The 25,686-nt window shown below is 41.3% G+C and overlaps 1 protein-coding gene across 1 annotated transcript in view; it reads right to left on the bottom strand.

Moving 5' to 3' along the window:
• Positions 1-25,686, bottom strand: part of LOC134348881 (phospholipid-transporting ATPase VB-like) — a 327,217-nt gene that overhangs the window by 97,113 nt on the left and 204,418 nt on the right. The window contains exons 3-5 of the mRNA XM_063052666.1: positions 7,163-7,507; positions 5,714-5,908; positions 1,781-1,985 (exon numbers count right to left, since the gene is read on the bottom strand). Coding sequence (XP_062908736.1) covers positions 1,781-1,985; positions 5,714-5,908; positions 7,163-7,497 — 735 coding nt within the window. The 5' untranslated portion in view covers positions 7,498-7,507. The remainder of the gene's footprint in view (positions 1-1,780; positions 1,986-5,713; positions 5,909-7,162; positions 7,508-25,686) is intronic.

Here is a 25,686-nt window from a genome sequence, read left to right as displayed (position 1 = left end):
TGAATACTGAAGCAAAGTACTCATTAAGTACATCTGCTATCTCCTCCGGTTCCAATGCACACTTTTCCACTGTCACACTTGATTAATCCTATTATCTCATGTCTTATCCTCTTGCTCTTAACATACTTGTAGAATGCCTTGGGGTTTTCCTTAATCCTGTCCACCAAGGCCTTCTCATGGCCTCTTCTGGCTCTCCTAATTTCTTTCTTGAGCTTCTTCCTGCTAGTCTTATAATCTTCTAGCTCTCTATCATTACCTGGATTTTTGACCATTTTGTTAGCTCTTCTTTTCTTGTTGACTAGATTTACAACAGACTTTGTACACCACAGTTCCTGTACCCTACCATCCTTTCCCTGTCTCATTGGAACGTACCTGTGCAGAAATCCACGCAAATATCCCTGAACATTTGCCACATTTCTTCCGTACATTTCTCTGAGAACATGTGTTTCCAATTTATGCTTCCAAATTCCTGCCTGATAGCCTCATATTTCCCCTTACTCCAATTAAACACTTCCCTATCTTTTTTTTCCCTATCCTTCTCCAATGCTATGGTACAGGACATAGAGTTGTGATCACTATCTCCAAAATGCTCTCCCACTGAGAGACCTGACACCTGTCCAGGTTCATTTCCCAATACCAGATCAAGTACATCCTCCCCTCTTGTCGGCTTATCTACATATTGTGTCAGGAAACCTTCCTGAACACACCTAACAAACTCCATCCCATCTAAACCCCTCGCTCTAGGGAGATGCCAATCAATATATGAGAAATTAAAATCTCCCACCACCACAACCCTGTTATTATTACACCTTTCCAAAATCTGCCTCCCTATCTGCTCCTCAATGTCCCTGTTACTATTGGGTGGTCCTTAAAAGGTTATTGACCCCTTCCTGTTCCTAACTTCCACCCACATCTTCCTCGTTTTCTATGGCCGTAACACTATCCCTGATCAACAGTGCCACGCCCCAACGTCTTTTGCCTCCCTCCCTGTCCTTTCTGAAATATCTAATGCCTGGCACTTGAAGTAACCATTCCTGCCCCTGAGCCATCCAAGTCTCTGTAATGGCCATAACATCATAGCTCCAAGTACTGATCCACACTCTAAGCTCATCCGCTTTGTTCATAATACTCCTTGCATTAAAATAGACTCATCTCAAACCATCGGTCTGAGCACGTCCCTTCTCTATCACCTGCCTATCCTCCCTCCAAGCACTGTCTCCAAGCTTTCTCTATTTGTGAGCCAACCTCCTCTTCCTCCTTCTCTTCAGTTTGGTTCCCACCCCAGCAATCCTATTTTAAACTCTCCCCAGTAACATTAGCAAACCTCCCAGCCAGGATATTGGTCCCCCGGGATTCAAGTGCAACTCATCCTTTTTGTACAGGTCACTTCTGCCCCAAAAGAGGTTCCAATGATCCAGGAATCTGAATCCCTGCTCTCTGCTCTAATCCCTCAGCCATGTGTTTATCCTCCACCACACTCTATTCCTATACTCACTGTCGCGTGGCACAGGCAGTAATCCTGAGATGACTACCTTTGTGGTCCTACTTCTCAACTTCCTTCCTAACTCCCTGTAGTCTGCTTTCAGGACCTCCTCCCTTTTCCTGCCTATGTCGTTGGTATCAATATGTACCACGACCTCTGGCTGTTCTCCTTCCCACTTCAGGATATCTTGGACACGATCAGGAACAGAGTTTCCTGAGAAACTTCATAGAAAATGCTCCAAATGACATTTCCTAAAAAACAGCAATAAATAAAACACAAAGTGAAGCAGTGTCTTACAGGATTTGAAAGTCCTTTAACCACTAATCTTTGCTTGAGATTTGTTTCTCCATCAAGGTTAGAAGTCTCAATGTAGCAGATTCCATTTTGTTCTGATGAATGCAATAGGAGCATGTCAGCTGGAATAATTTCATTGCATGATAATTGCACAAAGTCACCTACATGAACATCTTTCCAGCATTTCTCAACATACTGGTGCTGTTTCCTGTGGAAGAGAACATGTAGACAGCTAATGAAAAGCTTTAACACAAAAGAACTTCTCTCCTACACCCAAGCTTAAAGCTTCTCTTTTCCCTTTGGAAGCATGGTAATTGCACAGTGAAATTTTAACTGAGGAAGTTTATAATTTTTAAAATGTGTCAATAATTACTTGTAAAAGCCACTGAAAGGCATCTACAGAAGCACCAAAAGCAAAATACCACAGTTATTCAGAAATCTTCAAAAAAAATCCCCAAAGCAGAAAAAATAATGGAAGCTTTCAGTTGGTCAGGAAGCTTCCAGAAAGACAAAATAGCTATTTTTTTAGATTAATGAAAACATGTTTTTATTTATTTCCATACTCCTGCTCTCAGACCATCAGAATGCTTCTGGCATGCTCTATTCTTATAAGTTGGGCAGCTCTGCCCCTTGATTTCCTTGTCCTACACAGTACTGTTAAATGGGTGCTTAAAAAGAGATGACAATGATCTAGATTCTAGTCCTTCTTTACAGTCAGACCATTCACCATTCTAGTCAATCATCTGGTTGCAAAGTTAAACTAGGTACATATATCCTCAGGTCATTTTTAATCTTAGCCAGCCAACAGAATACTCATTAAATTGGATGGGCTCTCCAACTTGTATTTTTTAATCCAATCCAAAAATAGCTTCTGATGAATCCAGTGTAATCAGCTTCTTGCTGGATAATATTCTTCAAATAACTCACTTTTGTCATTGCTTGAAAAAATGATAGGTTTTGAAGTCAAACAATGTAAAGGATGAGTACTGTCACCTTGAGTATAAGCACTCATCAGAAAGTGAGCTTCTGATAGAAGACAAACCAAGACTTTCAAATGTCACTTCAGGTCAGTTGGTATCAGTAGTATCCTGGGATCGATATGCATTTGTTTCATCCTCTACTGAAAATTTATATGCATTATCTAGGCTAATACTTTCAACGTTTTACTAGCTTACAGCTGCTCAAAGAGTATTCTCATTTTCAAGACTGTCATGAAATAGAAGCCAGTGTGTTCATCTGATATTTTGATAAAATTACAATGTTAAAGGTGTCATCTTCCAGATAAATTAATGAGTCAGTTTTAATAAGAATTTTCTTGCAGGAATGTAAACGTAAATGGTCATAAGGGCTTTGCCTGTGATAGACTGGGCTGTGTTTACCAGTTTCTCTGGCATTTTCTATCCCAGGCCATTGGTGTTTCAAACCAGGTCACGATGCAACCATTTAGGATACTCTCCACTGTGTACCCATAGTAGTTATACAGGCTTTTTACATCTCATGTTCTCAGCATTATTTTTTATTTATACTGCTTCTCTTTGTTATCAGTCGTTGCTTCAGTTTATGTAAATGTTTTTTGAGCCCAGAGGTACTGAAAGACTGCTGGGCTAGAATGCTCCAGAAAAACTAGTTCTTGAGAAGGTCTTTTAATAGTCACAATTGATAATCAGATAGCTTCATTGATTGCTGGTTTAGATACAGTTAATCAACAAAACTTGTTTTAAAGCCAGCTTAATTCGTTTATCACTCTCTACTTCCTGGGGCGTTTACGCAGATTTGGCATGACATCTGAAACTTTGACAAACTTCTATAGATGTGTGGTGGAGAGCATATTGACTGGCAGCATGACAGCCTGGTATGGAAACACCAATGCCTTAAATAGAAAATCCTACAAAAATGAGTGGATATGGTCCAGTCCATCACAGGTGAAGCCCTCCCCATCATTGAGCATATTTACACAGAACACTGTCGCAGGAAAGCAGCATCCATCATCGGGGAACACCATCACCTGGGACATGCTCTCTTCTCGCTGTTGCCATCAAGGTGGTGGTACAGGAGCCTCATGACTCACACCACTAGGTTCAGGAATAGTTATTACCCTTCAATCTTTTTTTTGTACTTACACAGTTTGTGTCTTTTGCACATTGGTTGAACACCCATATTAGTGTAGTCTTTCACTGGTTCTATCATGGTTATTATTCCATTATGGATTTGTTGAGTATGCCCGTGAGAAAATAAATCTCAAGGATGGATATGGTACAACATATATACTTTGATAATTAATTTACTTTGAACTTTGAACTAGTAAATGAATTTAAAACAACTTACAACACGCAAACAAACTGAATTTAATGAAATTAAAATACTGCACCTAATTCCATTTGCGACCACATACTTCCATTCATTTAGCCACTTACTCTATCAGCTTTTCCTTTTCAACTCAAATACGGATTTGACAACTTCCCAGAACGAAGGTCAGACAGAGCCAAATGCCATTTTAGTTGCTGAATTTGGATTTGTTCTGAGACTGAAATGACATTTTGACACTTAAATAATCTCACAATATGTTAGCTGTAGCAAAACCAGATGTAGTGCAGAGGGATGAAAGATGTACCTATCTGTTAATTTCTCAAAAAAGGCAAAGAAGGAAATGATTTACATTTATATAGTTACTTTTATGACCTCAAAATGTCCTGAAGATATTTATTTTGATGGATATATACTAAGAAGCGTAATTATCTGAATAGGGCAGGGTTCATTCAGTCCCCAGAAAATCTGCTATAATTTCATCACTAGTGAAGTGTACATTACTTGATATGCCACCTTGTCAATCTTCGTGATGCCATTTTTATACTTAAATGAAATACTACATCTCTACCTCAATTCGAAATAAAGGTCAAGACTCACAACAATACATTACTTTGGCAATGCTATTTTATAGGTACAGATTCAAATACTGCAAAACAAATATAATTTTTGACATCCTTCAGACAAGTTCTGTTACATGGAATGGGAAGGATCAGTGATGTACAAAGTAAATTTTGGTGCTGATCAAGGGTCAGAGACAAAGACATTTGTGAGACTTCTAGCACCGTACAACGGATGAGGTCTTGAATGAAGACAAAATGTAAAACCCAGAAAGAACAGTTAAATCTGTTGCTGTCATAGATTTTCAAAACATAGAAGGTTGGAATATGCATTCCAGGACTGGAGCAAAGACTGGCAGATGCATTGTTCCCTTTAGAGTGGGGAATGGTGAATGAGAGACTTTGGGCAAAACAGTCTGATGTACTGAATGTAACATTGCAGGAGCAGGAGTGGGCATGTGGCCAAGTGGTTAAGACATTGGACTAGCGACCTGAAGGGAACATGTTGTGTCCTTGAGCAAGGCACTTAATCACACATTGCTCTGAGACAACACCGGTGCCAAGCTGTATGGGTCCTAATGCCCTTCCCTTGGACAACATTGGTGTCGTGGAGAGGGGAGACTTGCAGCATGGGCAATTGCTGGTCTTCCGTACAACCTTGCCCAGGCCTGCGCCCTGGAGAGTGAAGACTATCCAGGCGCAGATCCATGGTCTCGCAAGACTAACGGATGCCTTAGTTTTAGGAGCAGGAGCATGCAGAACAGCCATCAGCATGGAAAAGCCATTTAAAGATGTGAGGTAATTTTGTTCAAGAAACAAATCCAAGATGTGAGTGATGAACGAGCCCACTAAATGGCAATGGCAGTGCATCATCTTCATCCTCACCACGTCATGTAGATGCTATAAGCGGGTTCAATGAGAACCTGTGGATCATATGAATTAAAAATAACTCTGGGGAAGTTGTACACTATATAGGTATAAACAGCACACCACAGGAGCCACCCAGCCTTAGTATGCCCTGTTAGATCATAGTGATGACAGAACTGCTTGTATTCATCCACAAATGACTTACCAATCAAATACATGTGTCCTAGCTTGGTTTATCTTTTTATCAAATCGATACCGCTTGAAATCTTCAAATCCATCTTTAATTGCAGTGACAGACATCACAATTACTATTGGCAACATGGTTATTTCTTTATGGAATACTTCAATCGATGGGATCCAGTTCAGAAAGGCTAGCAAGAGGAAATAAATATTGGCAAATCTGCAAAATAAGAAAAAGGGAGAGGAAGCAATTTTATATTTCTTAATGTTGTCCTTTGCAAATCGCATTTGAGAAAACTTAACAAATTATTTGCATGGTCTCTGTTAATGGGACATGAATAAATGTCCTTCCCTGGGATGATTCAGGCTACAAGTTCCTTTCATATTCACCTCAACATCTTCATCCCTTATTAAATATGAAACATTCATCTAATAAATCAAATTAATATGGGGAAATATTTTAAATTCAGCACAGAATGGGTTGACACCACATAGAGGGCAGAGGCTTGGGAGGTTTTGGGCTAAGCACAGGTAACTGAGATTAGCAGGGATGATGTTATCATTCATCATGGTCCAGTTGGGGTATAGAGCCTGAATTCCTGCTCTATTACCTTATGACCATGAATATTTCAAAATACCCCCACCATCTATTATCTGAAGGCTACCCAGCTCTTTCCACAAGTTCTGGCAGAGAAAAAAAAAAGCCTTCTGTTGTATTGCCATTTTCAGCACAAGGCAGCTTGAGCTCATCACAAAACAACATCATTACTTAAGGGTATTAACCAAGAGTAGAGGCACATATCCCTGAAACTTGGCCATTTTCTCACAACAGTATGGAGGCACCTGCTGCTTTATTGTGCTGAAGAATTTCTTGCACCAAGATTTTACCCCTTTTTTGCTCTTAGTGCGATATTTGTGAATATATTTGGAGAGCATATAATTTCAAATTGTGATCTGCCAGCAGACATCCTTATTCAAATGATAAAGCAATTTGAGGCATTGCTATTCTGAAAAGTGAAATGAATTGGATGGATCTCAGGCCTCCAGAGTTCAATACTATGATGAGATGCACCTTCTGGAGTCAAATTCATTTTCATTCCAGTAAACCTATTGCCATTAGGATGATGGATAAAAGAGATCCTCATTTATTTCATAGATTTCCACAACAGCAACCAGCATTGATATTAGTAAATTGGTTATACTGCGAGAAACAAGCCAAGAGTTCACAAGAAAAAGATAAATTGAGGACAGAGGCAAGGAAAACTGTTGTCAGGCTTAAACTGGCAGAACAGAGAAGGGGCCACATTTGGCAAGGAACAAAGTAAGCCATTAAAGATATATTTAAATATTTATAACTGCATAAACATCACATTCATCCTGGCAGATTGGAATGTTAACTGCAATATAAGTTAGCAACTTAAATGCATTTTCACTGAGGAAAATTGATTTAACAGATATAAGTCATTGTGTTTACCTGTTACACTGTTCAATAAAGTTCTTTGGAAGAAAGTTGAAGATGGTGTATTTTGTAGTTTTTATTTTGTTGCTCAAGTAGTTTCTCATTATCCTTTCTGAGTCCTTGGTGAGCATTTTATTATTTGGAAAGATGATTCTTTGCTTATTGAAAGTGGATGACCATTGACCCAAACCTGGAGAATTCGGTGATGTAGATGATAACAATGGTGTTGTTTCAGACAGGCTGTTTCTTTTCCATGCCGGAAAACGGAATCGAATCCATTCTATAGTGTGTGCCATTATTTGCTCAAGTTCTCTCTTCAGTTGTCTCGTCGGATATTGAACTTGAAACATATATCACCTTCTGTTAAAATAAAATGGAACCAAAATCATTATCATGACCATTGTAATAACAAAAGGACTTGCAAAATGTAACTGAGAATATCAAATTTTGAAAGATAATCTGATTACTAGGATTGCCTTTGCAAAACTGACACTGTGGATGATGAATACAGGTGGAATATTGTATATTTATTATTTGTGCAGTTGGATATTCCCTAGCATTTTGTCGCCTCTTGCTCTGCAAAGAGTCAACCCCAGACACCTGTACGGTTGGTACAGTGTAACTTCTGAAGTCCATCTTCCAGCATGTGACAAAGTGAGAGAGAGGAGGGAGGGAAAACAGTTTATTAATTAAAAATATTCTTCGAAACAAACTCCCAGTAGCAGATTTGACAACCCATGAGCCAAGAAGGTGAGTCAGTGGGTCAGGGCCTATGCAAATATCAAAGCCATAATCAGAGTACAGAAGCATAGAACCACTTACTGAAGCACTGCAAACATTGTATCATCCTGATCAAGCCGATGCATGTGGAACTATACAAATCCTGGAAGAATCAGCGTGGATCAGGGCCAGACATTCGTTGATTTTAGAGCTTGAAAAGATGTGTCCCAGCTTTTACAACAATGAAAGCATCCTTTACTCACCTAATCCTCAATATGCCATAGAGGGCTCTGAGAAGTCCTGTAGTATTCTTAAAATGCACATACAGAGATGCTTAATTACTTTCCCCTTCAAGGTGGTGGACTTGGGATGTGTGGCAAATGACTGTGGCAGTACATGTGAGATCAGGAATTCAAATAATGTTGGCACAGGTTGCTTGGGTTGCACTAGTGTTTAGTGAAGCCCACTGAACCACAGTTCATTATTGTTTCAGGTTCAACATTATGGCCTGAATAACAAGCTACAGCAATTGGAAAAGCGGATGTTCTCATCACTGAGATAATTAAATCTTGGTAGGGAGCAGTAGGCACCATTACTTTGTAAATAGAAACAAAATCTGAGGCATCAAAATAAGGTATTTCATCTTTGTTCATTTGTTCCTCATGGCACAGCTTGTTCATATTTCTTTGTAAGAGAGACTTTGTTTTGCACAAAAGCATTTAGTTAATCATTAAGGGAATCCCAAGAGATCAATCTTTGTCAGGAACACACATGCGCACACACACACACACACACACACACACATCCCACCTCTCCCAGAAGTTCTGGGAGTCTCCTGCATATTAATAGCAGATCACTGACGCCTGCAAATTATATACAATATCCCGGAAATGAGAGGGAGAGCGGGAGCGGGAGTAGGAACGAGAGTGGGAGCGAGTATCCTGATTGGTCTCTCTTTGTGCTAAGTAGATCTATCAGTTTTCTCTGTGGGCGGGCTTCACAGTCCACCTCTGTCTTCCCTCAGTTCAGTTTGGCGTCCTGCACCGCCATGGCAGAGTGTTTGAAAAAAAGAAAATATAAAATGAACTTCAACCCGGACTACACTAAAGTGTACCCCTGCCTAATAGGGGTCAAAAATAATAACAGTGTTGCTCGTTGCACTGTTTGCAAATGGTGGCTTAAATGACTATAAAGGACATGTTGAGGTGAGTTTAACAGGTGTCATTCGTTCATTAGCATAGCTAACGTTACTTAAACTAGCTGGCTAGCTGATAAGGAGCTACTCTATTGATGTCCTACATGACGAGGCCAAACTCCCTGTAGACATGCTTAAAGTTGTAATAGAATTAAAAAATAACTCCATGATAATATAAGTACATATTTTAATGTCACACTTTCTGCATATACCCAGTTTACAGATTGGTTTACAGATTAGACAAAATCACTAAACGAAGTATTACATTAGACAATATATTAAGGATACACCTTATGGTTTTATTTCTTTTAGGGACCACAACAAATTAGGAAGGCTAATTGCAGGGAAAGCTGCTCAAGTATTTCACAGTTCTTTTCAGCAGAAAACCAAAGTCTGACAGAGAAGGTCACTAGAGCTGAGGTGTACTTTACATCTTTCATCATTGACCATAACCTGCCATTCCAGGTGTGTAAGCACACAGGCCAGCTATTCAGAAAAATGTTTCCTGATTCAGAAATAGCAAAAATCTATGCCTGCTCACCAACCAAGACAGCAACTATTGTGACCATGGCACTGGAGCCTGAATGTTCAGAGGATCTGTACACATTCATCCAGACAGTAAAAAGGCCATACAGTATTTTGGTTGACGAAAGCAACGATATCATGTGTGAGGAGGAATGTGTCAATTTAGCCAGGTACTATAATGAAACACAGGATAAGTTAACAGTTGAATTTGTAGACATGCCAGTGTGCAATGATGCTAAAGCTGAAAACATATTCAACTGCGTTGCATCATCCGTGCATGACAAAGGCCTTGAATGGTCTAATTGTTTAGGATTTAGCAGTGACAACTGCAATGTGATGATTGGCAAAAACAACTCTGTCTTATCAAGAGTGAAAGGACAGGCCCCTCATACTTACAGCGTTGGCTGTCCAATTCACCTGGTCAACATTTGTGCAAAACTGCTGCTAAGGAGCTCTCAATGTCACCTGAAGAACTACTCATTGATATCTACTACTATTTTGAGAAAAGTTCCAAAGGAAGAAGAGACCTAAAACAGTTTCAAGAGTTCTGCAATGTTGTCCAGCAGAGAGTACAAAAGCATTGTCCTACGCGCTGGCTTTCTTTAAGAAAAGGTTTGGACCATCTGCTCCACCAATGGTCAGGCTTTATTTCATATTTTGAGTCAAAGAATGAGAATCAGAAGTCATCTCATATTCAGAAGGGGCTGAAAGACCCCCAAATGAAAATATACACATGCTTTCTCCATAATGTCACACAATGTTTTTACAAATTCAGTTTGATTTTTCAAAACAAGGCACCTATCCTCTTCGTTGGATCAGAGTGTAGAAGAGCTCCTGCCTGACATAGCTAGCAGATTTATTGAGCAACCCTGAAATTCACTGCCCAGATGAAGAGCTTTTTACTGGTCCCTGGAAAGGAGGCAGTTGCTAAGCAAGGAAGCACAAGAGACAATGCAGTTCTTCAAAGATGCCAGAGCCAGGTGCTTTCAAAAAATCTTCGAGAAGTTCCCAACGAGAGACCAAATCTTGAAAAATCTGTCAGTGGTCAATACCAAGAGCCGAGATGAGGTGAATCCAGACCAGATTTTGACTTTGGCAGAGAGATTTTCAAATATGATCAAGGCAGATGCAAAAGAACAGCTCCACTTGGAAGTCCTGGATTATGTCTCAACTAACCTTGAAGGATTGGTGCCAAACTACAAAAGTTTGCCAGTTGATGAGTTCTGGTGGAAGCTGTCCAAAGTAAAATCTGTAAGCACAGGGCAGTTGAGATTCAAAGAGTTCTGCCAGTTGATGAAGCTGCTTTTGGTGCTGCCAAATTCTAATTGTGATGTAGAAAAGGGCATTCAGCATGGTGCGTCACATTAAGACAGAATTCAGAAGTCAACTGTCTCACAAAACACTTGCGAATCTGATGTCTTGCAAAATTAACAAGTTCATTGACACAGACTGCTATGAGGTTGAGACCTCCGGCAAAATGCTCAAATTTGCCAAGTAAACCACATCACAGTACGAGGAAAGTTTGCAAAAGAAATAGAAAAGCTATTTGCATTAACATTGAAATTGCCAACAAAATACTCAACAAGGAATATATATGTATATGTAAATAGTTTCAATATGTGTCAAATAAACTGTTGTGTTCTTTCATAATCAAATGTCCCGCATACGTACGGTCTTGGAGGTCGACCGGTGGTTGGGGGGGGCGGAGATATGGGGTTGCGGGGGGGGCAGGGGTGCTACCTCTCTGAAATGGTGGTCCTATCTCCGTGAAATGAGTTTTTGCAGGGTGGGACGTCTGCACGCGCGCGCACACACACACACACACACACACACACACACACACACACACACACACAACAAAAAGAAGACAAATTTCAATGTATAAACTGGGTATGAAACTAGATGTAACAGCTATATAGTTACCACTAGTTAGCTTGCATCCAAGGAGAGTGAACTTTGGTGCAAAATGAAATGTATTTGTTCAGTTAAGCTTTCAGTTAAGTTCTCTTAACTGTATAGTTTTAAATTGCTGTGACAGAAAGTGACAAACTAGCCAACTGCAGACACTCAGGTAACTGGCCAGAATCCAGACTGAGCTTCCTCATGACACAAGTACTGTTGCCTCTTTCCAAAGGGATCTACAATCTCACTACCAAATCCGACCAACAGAAATTTTGAATAGACTGCATGACAGCCAAGAAACCAAAGGAGAGCAGACGATATCTTTGCAGATGTTCCAAAATTTACTGGAAGGAACAACCTCCAGAAATAGTCATAGTCATAGTCATACTTTATTGATCCCAGGAGAAATTGGTTTTCGTTACAGTTGCTCCATAAATAATAAATAGTAATAGAACCATAAATAGTTAAATAGTAATATGTAAATTATGCCAGTAAATTATGAAATAAGTCCAGGACCAGCCTATTGGCTCAGGATGTCTGATCCTCCAAGGGAGGAGTTGTAAAGTTTGATGGCCACAGGCAGGAATGACTTCCTATGACGCTCAGTGCTGCATCTCGGTGGAATGAGTCTCTGGCTGAATGTACTCCTGTGCCCACCCAGTACATTATGTAGTGGATGGGAGACATTGACCAAGATGGCATGCAACTTGGACAGCATCCTCTTTTCAGACACCACTGTGAGAGAGTCCAGTTCCATCCCCACAACATCACTGGCCTTATGGTACTTATCCTTGTAAGCGGAACAAGTGCTACACATGCCCTTACACTTCCTCCCTTACCACCATTCAAGGCCCCAGACAGTCCTTCCAGGTGAGGCGACACTTCACCTGTGAGTCGGCTGGGGTGATATACTGCGTCCGGTGCTCCCGATGTGGCCTTCTAAATATTGGCGAGACCCGACGCAGACTGGGAGACCGCTTTGCTGAACACCTACGCTCTGTCCGCCAGAGAGAGCAGGATCTCCCAGTGGCCACACATTTTAATTCCACATCCCATTCCCATTCTGACATGTCTATCCACGGCCTCCTCTACTGTAAAGATAAAGCCACACTCAGGTTGGAGGAACAACACCTTATATTTCGTCTGGGTAGCCTCCAACCTGATGGCATGAACATCGACTTCTCTAACTTCCGCTAATGCCCCACCTCCTCCTCATACCCCATCTGTTATTTATTTTTATACACACATTCTTTCTCTCACTCTCCTTTTTCTCCCTCTGTCCCTCTGACTATACTCCTTGCCCATCCTCTGGGTTCCCCCCCACCTTGTCTTTCTCCTCGGACCTCCTGTCCCATGATCCTCTCATATCTCCTTTGCCAAACATCTGTCCAGCTCTTGGCTCCATCCCTCCCCCTCCTGTCTTCCTCTATCATTTTGGATCTCCCCCTCCCCCTCCCACTTTCAAATCTCTTACTCACTCTTCCTTCAGTTAGTCCTGATGAAGGGTCTCGGCCTGAAATGTCGACTGTACCTCTTCCTAGAGATGCTGCCTGGCCTGCTGTGTTCACCAGCAACTTTGCTGTGTGTTACTGGCCTTACGAATCAGTTTGTTGATTCTGTTGGTGTCTGCTACCCTCAGCCTGCTGCCCCGGCACACAACAGCAAACATGATAGCACTAGCCACCACAGACTCGTAGAACATCCTCAGCGTTGTCCGGCAGATGTTAAAGGACCTCAGTCTCCTCAGGAAATAGAGACGGCTCTGACCCTTCTTGTAGACAGCCTCAGTGTTCTTTGACCAGTCCAGTTTATTGTCAATTTGTATCCCCAGGTATTTGTAATCCTCCACCATGTCCACACTGACCCCCCGGATGGAAACAGGGGTCACTGGTCCCTTAGCTCTCCTCAGGTCTACCACCAGCTCCTTAGTCTTTTTCACATTAAGCTGCAGATAATTCTGCTCACACCATGTGACGAAGTTTCCTACCGTAGCCCTGTACTCAGCCTCATCTCCCTTGCTGATACATCCAGCTATGGCAGAGTCATCCGAAAACTTCTGAAGATGACAAGACTCTGTGCAGTAGTTGAAGTCCGAGGTGTAAATGGTGAAGAGAAAGGGAGACAATTCACTACTCCTTGCATCCCTGGAAAAAGTACAACATGGCAAGAAACCACAGGGACATAATCATGACCAGCTTCAAGGAAGTTAAATCTGACATGTGATTTTTACAGACTGTGATGTCTCCCTGCTGTCTGCCACAGGGAAAATCCATTGCAGTGAGCAACCACTGCTGTGGATTCCACCAGTCTTCAGAGTCAATGCGTGTGACTGTTGCCACATAACAACTCCTAGAGTAATATACTGTAGGAAGCAACATCAGCACTATACATGTTGTTGCCAGTTATCAGTTGCCTTTAAAAAAATGGCCACTCCACTTCTGAACCAAGGTTACTCCAAATTCCATCACGGAGTTAAAGTATGCAATGGGTGCATGCACATGCACTGTATATGATTGGAGGAGAAATCCCAAGTCATTGTTGACTTGTTTAAGGCATTTCAGAGGAAAGGCCTTTCCAAAAAATCAGATCCTCTACCATAATGCTCATAATGTACAATACCACCCTCCAATAATAAATATTATTTCTACTGCATTACAGTTCCAACAATGGGTGTTTGGTTCTGATTGTGCATGGCAGAGGAAGGTGGTACATTGCAGCTCTCAAATGATGGAAACAGTTGGGGTCCATTGTCGTCAGATTGTCAGCTCAAGGACACCAAATCAAAGCTGATGAGCTGAATTAAACATTCAAGCACCATGGAGCCTTGAAGGGTAATATTACCTGGATACATTGTTTGAAGTGAAAAATCACTCCACTTTGATTACATATGAAGCGGGCGGGGGGGGGGCGCATGGATGTAGCAACTTGTGCCTCCACTGCTTCTCTCAAGAAGGTTCAGTCCTGATCTTGGGAGCCGTTGCGGGGTTTGCGTACACTCTCTGCCATTCAATATCTTAATAGCTGATCTATCCCAGGTCTATTTTCTCTAACCGGGCAAAGGGAGAAAGCTACAAAGATCCACAAGATGAACGGCTGGTCTGTTGAATGAGAAATATTTAAGCAGAGTGACCACATGCTCTTCTGGGTTTATAAGAAATAGAGGTGATCTATTGAAGTGTACAGAATTCTTATGAGGCCTGATGTGGCAGATATGGGCTCTCCTTCGATGACTGGTAAAGAACAAAGGGTCTCAGGTTCAAAATATAGAGTTGACCATTCAGGATAGAGATAACAAGAAATTTTATCATCCAGATAGTGGTGAACTTCTGGGATCTCTGCAAAACAGGCCTGTAAATGTCAGTCTCTGAGTATAACCAAGAGAAAGATCAATTACTTATTTTAGATATTAAGGAAATTAGTAAATATAGGGTTAGTGTATGAAGGTGGCACCGAGGCAAAAAGAAAGATAGACTAAGATCTTACTGCATGCCACAACAGGAATCAGGAGAGAAATTTTCTTTTCCTGCTTCAATTTCTTATATTTTTAATCAGTGGTACTGATTTGCACCTTTATTAAAACAAACATCAGGCCTCATAAGAATTCTGTACACTTCAATAGATCACCTCTATTTCTTATAAACCCAGAAGAGCATGTGGTCACTCTGCTTAAACATTTCTCATTCAACAGACCAGCCATTGATCTTGTGGATCTTTGCAGCTTTCTCCATCTGCCTGGTTAGAAAACTGGGTCACTGTCAAGAGAGGGAAGGGAAATGCCCGGATAGTGGAGAGCACACCTGTGGCTGTCCCCCTCAGCAACAAATATCTTGTTTTGGATGCTGTTGAGGGGGATGACCTGACAGGGGACGCCCACGGTGACCGGGTCTCTGGCACTGAGCCTGGCGCTGTTGTGCAGGAGAGAAGGAGGGAGAAGAGGAATGCGGTATTCGTAGGGGATTCCATAGTCAGGGGAACGGACAGGAGATTCTGTGAGTCTGATAGAGATACCCGCATGGCGTGTTGCCTCCCAGGTGCCAGGGTACGGGATGTCTCGGATCGGGTCCTGAATATTCTGAAGGGGGATGGTGAGCAGCCAGTTGTCTTGGTACTTGTTGGTACCAATGACATAGATAAGACAAAGGAGGAGGTCCTGAAGAGAGATTTCCAGGAGTTAGGAAGGAAGCTGAGAAGCAGGACCTGCAGGGTAGTAATCTCAGGATTGCTACCTGTGCCACGTGCTAGCCAGGGCAAGAATAGTCGGATCAGGCAGATGAATGTGTGACTGAGAGACTGGTGCAGGGGGCAGGGCTTCAGATTTTTTGATAATTGGGATCTCTTCTGGCGGAAGTATGACCTGTTCAAAAAGGACGGGTTACACCTGAACCCGAAGGGGACCAATATCCTGGCGGGAAAGCTTAATAGAGCTGTTAGGGAGGGTTTAAATTAATTTGGCGGGGGGATGGGAACCGGAATGATAGAGCGAAGGAAGGGGAAAACAGAAATAAATCTAAGATAGTGAGCAGTAAAGATGTCAGGAAAGACAGGCAGGTGATGGGGCAAATTTGTAGCCATTGGGATGAGTTGCAGTGCAATAAAGTTGCAGTGAAATCAAAGCAAAAAGTATCAAATACTGGTCTTAAGGTGTTATACTTAAATGCACGCAGCATAAGGAATAAGGTGAATGATCTTGTTGTACAGCTACAGATTGGCAGGTATGATATTGTGGCCATCACTGAGAACTGGTAAAAGGATGCATGTCTCTGGGAGCCGAACGTCCAAGGATACACGGTGTATCGGAGGGATAGGAATGTAGGCAGAGGGGGAGGCGTGGCTTTATTGGTAAGAAATGATATTAAATCATTAGAAAGAGGTGATATAGGATCGGAAGGAGCAGAATCTTTATGGGCTGAGCTAAGAAATTGCAAGGGTAAAAGGACCCTGATGGCAGTTATTTATAGGCCTCCAAACAGCTGCAGGGATGTGGACTACAAATTACAAAAGGAAATAGAAAAGGCTTGTCAGAAGGACAGTGTTATGATAATTGTGGGGGATTTTAACATGGGAGTGGATTGGGGAAAATCAGGTCGGCACTGGATCTCAAGAGAGAGAATTTGTAGAATGTCTGCGAGATGGCTTTTTAGAACAACTTGTTGTTGGGCCCACTAAGGAATCGGCTGTACTGGATTGGGTATTGTGTAATGAACCAGAGGTGATTAGAGAGATTGAGGTGAAGGAACCTTTAGGAGGCAGTGATCATAATATGATTGAGTTCACTGTGACATTTGAAAAAGAGAAGCCGAAATCTGATGTGTCGGTATTTCAGTGGAGTAAAGGAAATTACAGTGGCATGAGAGAGGAACTGGCCAAAGTTGACTGGAAAAGGACACTGGCGGGAAAGACGGCAGAGTAGCAGTGGCTGGAGTTTATGCGAGAAGTGAGGCAGGTGCAAGACAGGTATATTCCAAAAAAGAAGAAATTTTCAAATGGAAAAAGGATGCAACGTGGTTGACAAGAGAAGCCAAGGCCAAAGTTAAAGCAAAGGAGAGGGCATACAAGGAAGTAAAAATTAGTGGGAAGACAGAGGATTGGGAAGTTTTTAAAACCTTACAAAAGGAAACTAAGAAGGTCATTAAGAGAGAAAAGATTAACTATGAAAGGAAGCTAGCAAATAATATCAAAGAGGATACTGAAAGCTTTTTCAAGTATATAAACAGTAAAAGACAGGTGAGAGTAGATATAGGACCGATAGAAAATGATGCTGGAGAAATTGTAATGGAAGATAAGGAGATGGCAGAGGAACTGAACGAGTATTTTGCATCAGTCTTCACTGAGGAAGACATCAGCAGTATACCGGACACTCAAGGGTGGCAGGGAAGAGAAGTGTGCGCAGTCACAATTATGACAGAGAAAGTACTCAGGAAGCTGAATAGTCTAAAGGTAGATAAATCACCTGGACCAGATGGAATGCACCCTCGTGTTCTGAAGGAAGTAGCTGTGGAGATTGCGGAGGCATTAGCAATGATCTTTCAAAAGTCGATAGATTCTGGCATGGTTCCGGAGGACTGGAAGATGGCAAATGTCACTCCGCTATTTAAGAAGGGGGCAAGGTAGCAAAAAGGAAACTATAGACCTGTTAGCTTGACATCGGTGGCAAGTTGTTGGAGTCGATTGTCAAGGATGAGGTTACAGAGCACCTGGAGGCATATGACAAGATAGGCAGAACTCAGCATGGATTCCTTAAAGGAAAATCCTGCCTGACAAACCTATTACAATTTTTTGAGGAAATTACCAGTAGGCTAGACAAGGAAGATGCAGTGGATGTTGTATATTTGGATTTTCAGAAGGCTTTTGACAAGGTGCCACACATGATGCTACTGAACAAGACAAAAGCCCATGGAATTTTGGGAAAGTTACATACGTGGGTAGAGCGTTGGCTGATTGGCAGGAAACAGAGAGTGGGAATAAAGGGATCCCATTCTGGTTGGCTGCCAGTTACCAGTGGTGTTCCACAGGGGTCCATGTTGGGGCTGCTTCTTCTTACATTGTACATCAACTATTTGGATTATGGAATAGATGGCTTTGTGCTAAGTTTGCTGACGATACGAAGATAGGTGGAGGGGCCGGTAGTGCTGAGGAAACGGAGAGTCTGCAGAGAGACTTGGATAGATTGGAAGAATGGGCAAAGAAGTGGCAAATGAAGTACAATGTTGGAAAGTGTATGGTTATGCGCTTTGGCAGAAGTAATAAACGGGCAGACTATTATTTAAATGGGGAAAGAATTCAAAGTTCTGAGATGCAACGGGACTTGGGAGTCCTCGTACAGGATTCCCTTAAGGTTAACCTCCAGGATGAGTCGGTAGTGAAGAAGGCGAATGCAATATTGGCATTTATTTCTAGAGGAATAGAGTATAGGAGCAGGGATGTGATGTTGAGGCTCCATAAGGCGCTGGTGAGACCTCACTTGGAGTACTGTGGGCAGCTTTGGTCTCTTTATTTAAGAAAGGATGTGCTGACGTTGGAGAGGGTACAGAGAAGATTCACTAGAATGATTCCAGGAATGAGAGGGTTAACATATGAGGAACGTTTGTCCGCTCTTGGACTGTATTCCTTGGAGTTTCGAAGAATGAGGGGAGACCTTATAGAAACATTTCGAATGTTGAAAGGCATGGACAGAGTGGATGTGGGAAAGTTGTTTCCCATGATGGGGGGGTCTAGTACTAGAGGGCATGACGTAAGGATTGAAGGGCGCCCATTCAGAATAGAAATGCGGAGAATTTTTTTTTAGCCAGAGGGTGGTGAATCTATGGAATTTGTTGCCACGGCCAGCAGTGGAGGCCAAGTCATTGGGTGTATTTAAGGCAGAGATTGATAGGTATCTGAGTAGCCAGGGCATCAAAGGTTATGGTGAGAAGGCGGGGGAGTGGGACTAAATGGGAGAATGGATCAGCTCATGATAAAATGGAGGAGCAGACTCGGTGGGCCGAATGGCTGACTTCTGCTCCTTTGTCTTATGGTCTTATGGTCTAAACCATAGTAGTTAATTTTAAGCCTATAAGACCAGCACACAGTGATTCTGAGAATGGGAGCAGGGCAGCAGAGTATAGATAAGCCAGTTCTAAAATCTGCAGACAAATCATCACAAATTCAATCTTGTCAACACAGTCTGCATCAGAAACCAGAAAAGGAAATGTGGTTGTGTATGATTATGAAATATACTTAACATGCCAATGAGTAGAGAGTGACAACCTTTAGTGCACAGTTTAAATTCCTTTGTGTGCTAGTAGCAAAAGATGTGTGCGCACACACACACCTTGTAGGGAATATTGATCTCCACTATACATATATAGAAGTTTGTCCAAGTTTTAGATGTCTTGCCGAATCTTAGCAAACTCCTAAGGAATTAGAGGTGCTGCATGCTTTCTTCATAATTGCACTTACATGCTGGGCTAAGGTCAGGTTTTCCAAAATAATAACACTGAGGAACTTAAAGTTGTTGATCTCTGATCCACCAATGAGGTCTGGCTTACGGACTTCTCGTTTTCAACTCATGAAGTCAATAATCAACTCTTTGGCTTTGCTGACACTGAGTAAGAGATTGTTGCTATGGCACTACCCAGTCACATTTTCAATCTCCCTCCTTGATTCAACCCCACCTTTAATTCTGTCATCAGCAAACTTGAATATGGCATTGGAGCTGTGCTTAGCCACACAATCATAAGTGTAAATTGAGTAGAACAGGGGGCTAAGCACACAGCCTTGTGGTGTACCTGTGCTGATAGAGATCAGTGTTGCCAACCCGAACTGACTGGGGTCTGCAGGTGATGAAACCAAGGTTCCAACTGCACAAGCAGGTATTGAGGCGAAAGTCTTGAAGCTTATTGATTAGTTTTGAAGTGATGATAGTGTCAAATGCTGAGCTGTAGCCAATAAAGAGCATCCTGATGTATGCATCTTCACTGTCTAGATGTTCCAAGGTTAAGGGAAGAGCCAATGAAATGGCATCTGCTATAGAACTGTTACTGTGGTAGGCAAATTGGAGTGGATCCAAGTCACTTCTCAGGCAGCAGTTAATATGTTTTATCACCAGCCTCTCAAAACACTTCATCAGTGTGGATGTAAGTGCTATTGGATGATAGTCATCGAGGGAGTTTACCACATTCTTCTTGGGCACCAGTATAATTGAAGCCTACTTGAAGCAGGTGGGTACCTCGGACTGTCAAAACGAGAGGTTGAAGATCCCAGTGAACACTCAAGCTAGTTCGTCACACAGGTCTTTAGTACTCAGCCTATCTGGCTGGATGCTTCACATGGGTTCACCCTTCTGAAGGCTGCTCACACGTCAGCCTCAGAGACTGAAATAACGGGATTATTGGGGGCTGTAGAAACTTGTGATGGTTCATCCATGCTTTGATGGTCCAAGTGAGCATAGAAGGCATTGAGCTCATTGTCATTGCCTATGTCGCTTGACTTAACTTCATAAGAGGTGATAGTATCCAGATTTGTCTGCAATGTCCCTTTAAATAACTGGCAAATTGTAAATGTATAGCATTATAAAAGAAATTCAATTTATGGAAATGTATCAGACAAATGTCTGCCGACTGGAACGAAGAGTAACTCATTAAAATAAAGAAAATTTAATTTTCAAGCTTGAATTGGATCCTTTGAATCTAGTAACTGTTAAGTAATGTTTTCTGACTAACAGTGTGAAGATAATTTCAATTTACAGGCATGAATACCTCAAGGTCTTTTCAATAAGATTATAGTAATTGGCTGTTCTGAGAACCTAATCAAGTCTACAACTAATCTGAAAATCAGCAACTACAGAATGAAAAATGCATCACTCTCTGAAGACCTATCAATAAGTCAGGTGCAAAATTATTTTGAAGGATTTTGATGGTCGGATATAAGCCTCTTGAATTGTAATGTTTTCAGATCCTGTATAAAGAATCTGTGGATATTAAAAAAAATTTTAATTGATTTATTTTTGTTTTTTAAGAATAGGGCAAGTGGTGAGGAATTGAATATTTTCCTCTTTCTGTAAATAGCATCAACTACATTATCAGACGTTGTGTAAAGCTCAGTCTTCCTCAGATTCTACAGTAATGCCAGGATTCTGTTGTTTAATAATTTAATGCTAAGTTTATGGACAAATGCAAGTTTGGACATATAGCTATCAAAAGTGTTGTCATTAACGATATTTGCACAAGAGATTTTCACTTTGGCTGTCTAAACCTGTTTCAGTTCTGCCAAGAGAATTCATTGCTCAGGTATTCGATATTTGAAGGGATTCACTTAAATTCACTACTGAACATTGTAAATTCAGTTTTAGAAAAATCAAGAATAAACAAAAAGGCACAAATAGAGGCATTAAATTTAAAACAAAAGAGTAAGTCTGCAGATGCTGGAAATCAAAGTAATACACACAAAATGCTGGAGAAACTCAACAGGCCAGGCAGTATCTTTAGAAAAGAGTAAACAGTTGATGTTTCAGGCCGAGACCCTCATCAGGCCTGGACTGATGAAAGGTTTTAGCCTGAAATATCAACTGTTTACTCTTGCCCATAGATGCTGCCTGGCTTGCTGAGTTCCTCCAGCATCTTGTGTGTATGATTAAATTTAAATCTGGGGTGGTTTGCATTTGACTATATAGACATTGACAGAGAAATAGCAAGAAAATTTTCTCCTACACAGAGGTGTCTATAACCAGAGGACATGGGTTTAAGGTAACAAGTGGGATAGTTAGAGGGGATTCAAAGAATCTGGAATATGTTTCCTGAGGGGTGACATGGAGATGGGTACTCTCACAACATTTACTATTTACAGCACATGTTCATTGAAACACCATGGCATGGAAGGGTGCTGAAAAACGGGATTAGGATAGATTGGTATCTGATGGCCAGAGTGGACACAGTAGGTCAGAGAATCTGTATCCATGCTGTTTGACATTGTGACTAAAAATACATTGGATTTAAACACATACTTGTTAAAAATTGAACACCTGGGTTTTATTTTTGTTTACAGCTCGGAATTCACAGAGATTTTCTGCTTTCAGGAGATTACAAGTGGATTTAAAAAAATTATTTTCTAAACTATTAGTGGTGGGACAGCAGATGGGAATGACCTCACTTTGTCAAAACTTGTGACCTGATTAAATTACACAAGAGATATAAAGATGCACTGTTTCTACTACACTCAACATAGAGCCAACATGTTTTAAAAAGGCTTTGACTTCACCAACAGACATCAATCCTACCCTTCCTATCAAAACAATGAAGCCTTCACGAAACCTTCACGAAAATGCACCATGCTGCGCTGAAATTAGCAGCTCACCAGCATCTGTGGATAAATAAGGAGTTACTGATTCAGGCTGATGACCTTTCCCCTGGAATATTAACTCTTGTTTCTCACTTCACTGATGCAGTGGAGTACTCTTTATCAAACACCAAGCCTATAAACATAAAAACATAAAAAACCTACAGCACAATACGGGCCCTTGGGCCCACAAAGCTGTGCCAAACATATCCTTGCCTTAGAAATTACCTAGGGTTACCCATAGCCCTCTATTTTTCTAAGCTCCATGTACCTATCCAGGAGTCTCTTAAAAGACCCTATCGCATCTGCCTCTACCACTGTTGCCACAACCCATTCCACACGCTCACCACTCTCTGTGTAAAAAAAACTTACCCCTGACATCTCCTCTGTAACTTCTCCCTAGCACCATAAACTGTGTCCTCTGTGGCAACCATTTCAGCCCTAGGAAAAAGCCTCTGACTATCCACATGATCAATGCCTCTCATCATCTTATACACCTCTATCAGGTCGCCTCTCATCCTCTGTCGCTCCAAGGAGAAAAGGCCAAGTTCACTCAACTTGTTTTCATAAGGCATACTCCCCAATTCAGGTAACATCCTTGTAAATCTCCTTTGCACCCTTTCTATGGTTTCCACATCCTTCCTGTAGTGAGGTGACCAGAACTGAGCACAGTACTACAAGTGGGGTCTGACCAGGCTCCTATATTGCTGCAACATTACCTCTCAGCTCCTAAACTCAATCCCATGGTTGATGAAAGCCAATGCACCATATGTCTTCTTAACCAGAGTGACCCTGCATAGCAGCTTTGAGTGTCCTATGGACTCGGACCCCAAGATCCCTCTGATCCTCCACACTGCCAACAGTCTTACCATTAATACCATATTCTGCCATATTTGACCTACCAAAATGAACCACCTCACACCTTCCTGGGTTAAACTTCATCTGCCACTTCTCAGCCCAGTTTTGCATCCTATCAATGTCCCACTGTAAACTCTGACAGCCCTCCACACTATCCACAGCACCCCAACCTTTGTGTCATCAGCAAAACTACTAACCCATCCCTCCACTTCCTCATCCTATGAAAAAAATTAAATGACACATCAGACTGTCAAACTGTTTTTTTTTAGAAGAAACAAGTCTACTCATCTAAAATGAGTGGGGTATAAAATTATGCAGACTGACCAATAATCCAACTGTTCTTGTTATCAGTGACTGTATTATTGTAGGCCAGAAGTTGCCAAAAGGGATAGTATCCCTTAAACTATACATATACATATATATGTTTTCATCTAATTATACCACAGAATCACAGTATCCTTATCACAATATGCTTTCCCATCTACTTTCTTAACATTAACAAATTTGGAAATCTTACATACAGTTCCTCCACATCAATAATTTAAATGTTGAACAATTGCAGGCCAAGAACTGATCCTTGGGGTACTCTGCTAATTATCCCCTTCCAGTCTGAAAAAGACCCATTTATTTGATCTCACTTCTTTCTCTGAGACAGCCAGTTTTCAATACATTCAAATGCACTCCCTCTGATACCAAGCCTTTAATTTATGCACCAGCCTCATAGGAGGCACATTGTTAAAAAACATTTGGAAATCTAAATACACTACTATCTATACCTTTCTCCTCTACCAACCCTTCTTACTATGTCCTCAAAGGAAGCTTAACTTAATTTACCTTTTTCAGGAAGATCGGGCTCGTCAGCCCTGGTTGGCAGCACATCAAGGAGAAGGAAAATTCTGATCTTAAACTTCCGCTGCCTTGCAGCTACACCCACTCATGGGTCAAGCTTTGGCAGTAAATCCAGAGGAAATATCCCTAAGGCAGCACTACATTGAGTTCAACATTGACTGGCAACTCCTGAGACTCCGCTGGTGCCAAACTGTATTGGTCTCTCTGCTCCGCTGGATTCATCAGATGCATGGAGAGGGGGAACCTGCTGCACGTGCAACAGCTTACTCTCTGTATTGTACCGCCCTGGCTTGTGTATAGCATGTGGACAGCTGGGACCAACATCCTTGGTTGACCACATCCTAGGGTCTCAGTGAGTTGCCTGGATGTAATTACATTCAGATACCCTAAATAGTTAGCTATTTCCTCATTGATTTTTGTCTCCTGCATCTTGTGTTAAGGTGTTAAATTAAGTGTTCTGGAATTCCCTTCTTCTGCCTTTCTCCTTTCTTGAATGCTGGCTGTTTTCCAATCTTTTGCTAACTTCCTGGAATTTAGTGAGTTATGAAAACTTCCAACCATCTCAACAATCTGTGCAGCCATTAGCTTGTGGTCCATCAGGAACTAGGGACTTGTCCACCTTAGGTTCCCAAGTTTCTCCAGCATGTTATCTTTTGCATTTGTTGATATTGGCCTGTCAGAGATCTTAGGAATGTTTGTAATGTACTCTATGGTAAAAAATTGTTGCAAAAAATGTATTCAACATATCTGCCTTTTTTTGTTTGATGTTATTAATTCACCAGCTTCATTCCCTCAAAACAAAAATTATTTATTTTACAGGTGCATTTCCCATTTATATATCCATTGAATTTTTATAATCCATGCAAGTCTTCTCTCTGAATTCATTTTCTCCCTTCTTTTGCACTTTCAATTTTTCCCAGACTTCTGGTATACCACTAACTCCAGCCACTTTGTACACTGCACTTTTCAACGTAATATTATTCTTTACCTCCAGTGTGCTTCTTTCTTATGGAATCTCTCTTTATGATCAGTTTAAAACTACTGATGAGCATGATAAGCTGTTTGAATATATGCTTCTTAGCTGTTTATCCAGTCCACCCTAGCAACTCTTCCCTCTAACCATTATAATTGCCCTTACTCAATTTGACGACACTGTTTATGGAACTATGATGTTCAGCTTCAAATTGCACTCCATCGTACTGTGGTCATGACCCCCTAGGACATCTTCAACTGACAGATCCATTATCAATCCTTCATTGGACCAAAACTAAACCTAAAAGCACACTTAAAGGTAGCCTCCATAATGTACTGCTTTAAAAAGTGATCCCTGATGCATTCCACAGATTCTTATTCTATGATACACCTTGTGACAGCTTTGTTCTCCCAATCAACATATAGATCAAAACCTCCCATGATAAATGCAGTAATATTCAACAATAAAAAATGCATCAGCTCTTGTTCTGAATTTCCTGTTGTCTCCTTGCTTATTAACATTACAAGTTTTTCTTTTAAAAAGAAGAAACAGGGTAAGTGGTAAATGGTAAGGCACTGAGGAGTGCAGTAGAACAGAGGGATCTGGGAATACAGATACAAACGTGGCGTCACAGGCAGCTAGGGTTGTAAAGAGAGCTTTTGGTGCATTGGCCTTTATTAATCAAAGTATTGAGTATAAGAGCTG

Source organism: Mobula hypostoma, chromosome 7 (genome assembly GCF_963921235.1).
Source record: "Mobula hypostoma chromosome 7, sMobHyp1.1, whole genome shotgun sequence".
NCBI lineage: Eukaryota > Metazoa > Chordata > Chondrichthyes > Myliobatiformes > Myliobatidae > Mobula > Mobula hypostoma.
This window is presented reverse-complemented; position numbering and strand designations above follow the sequence as displayed.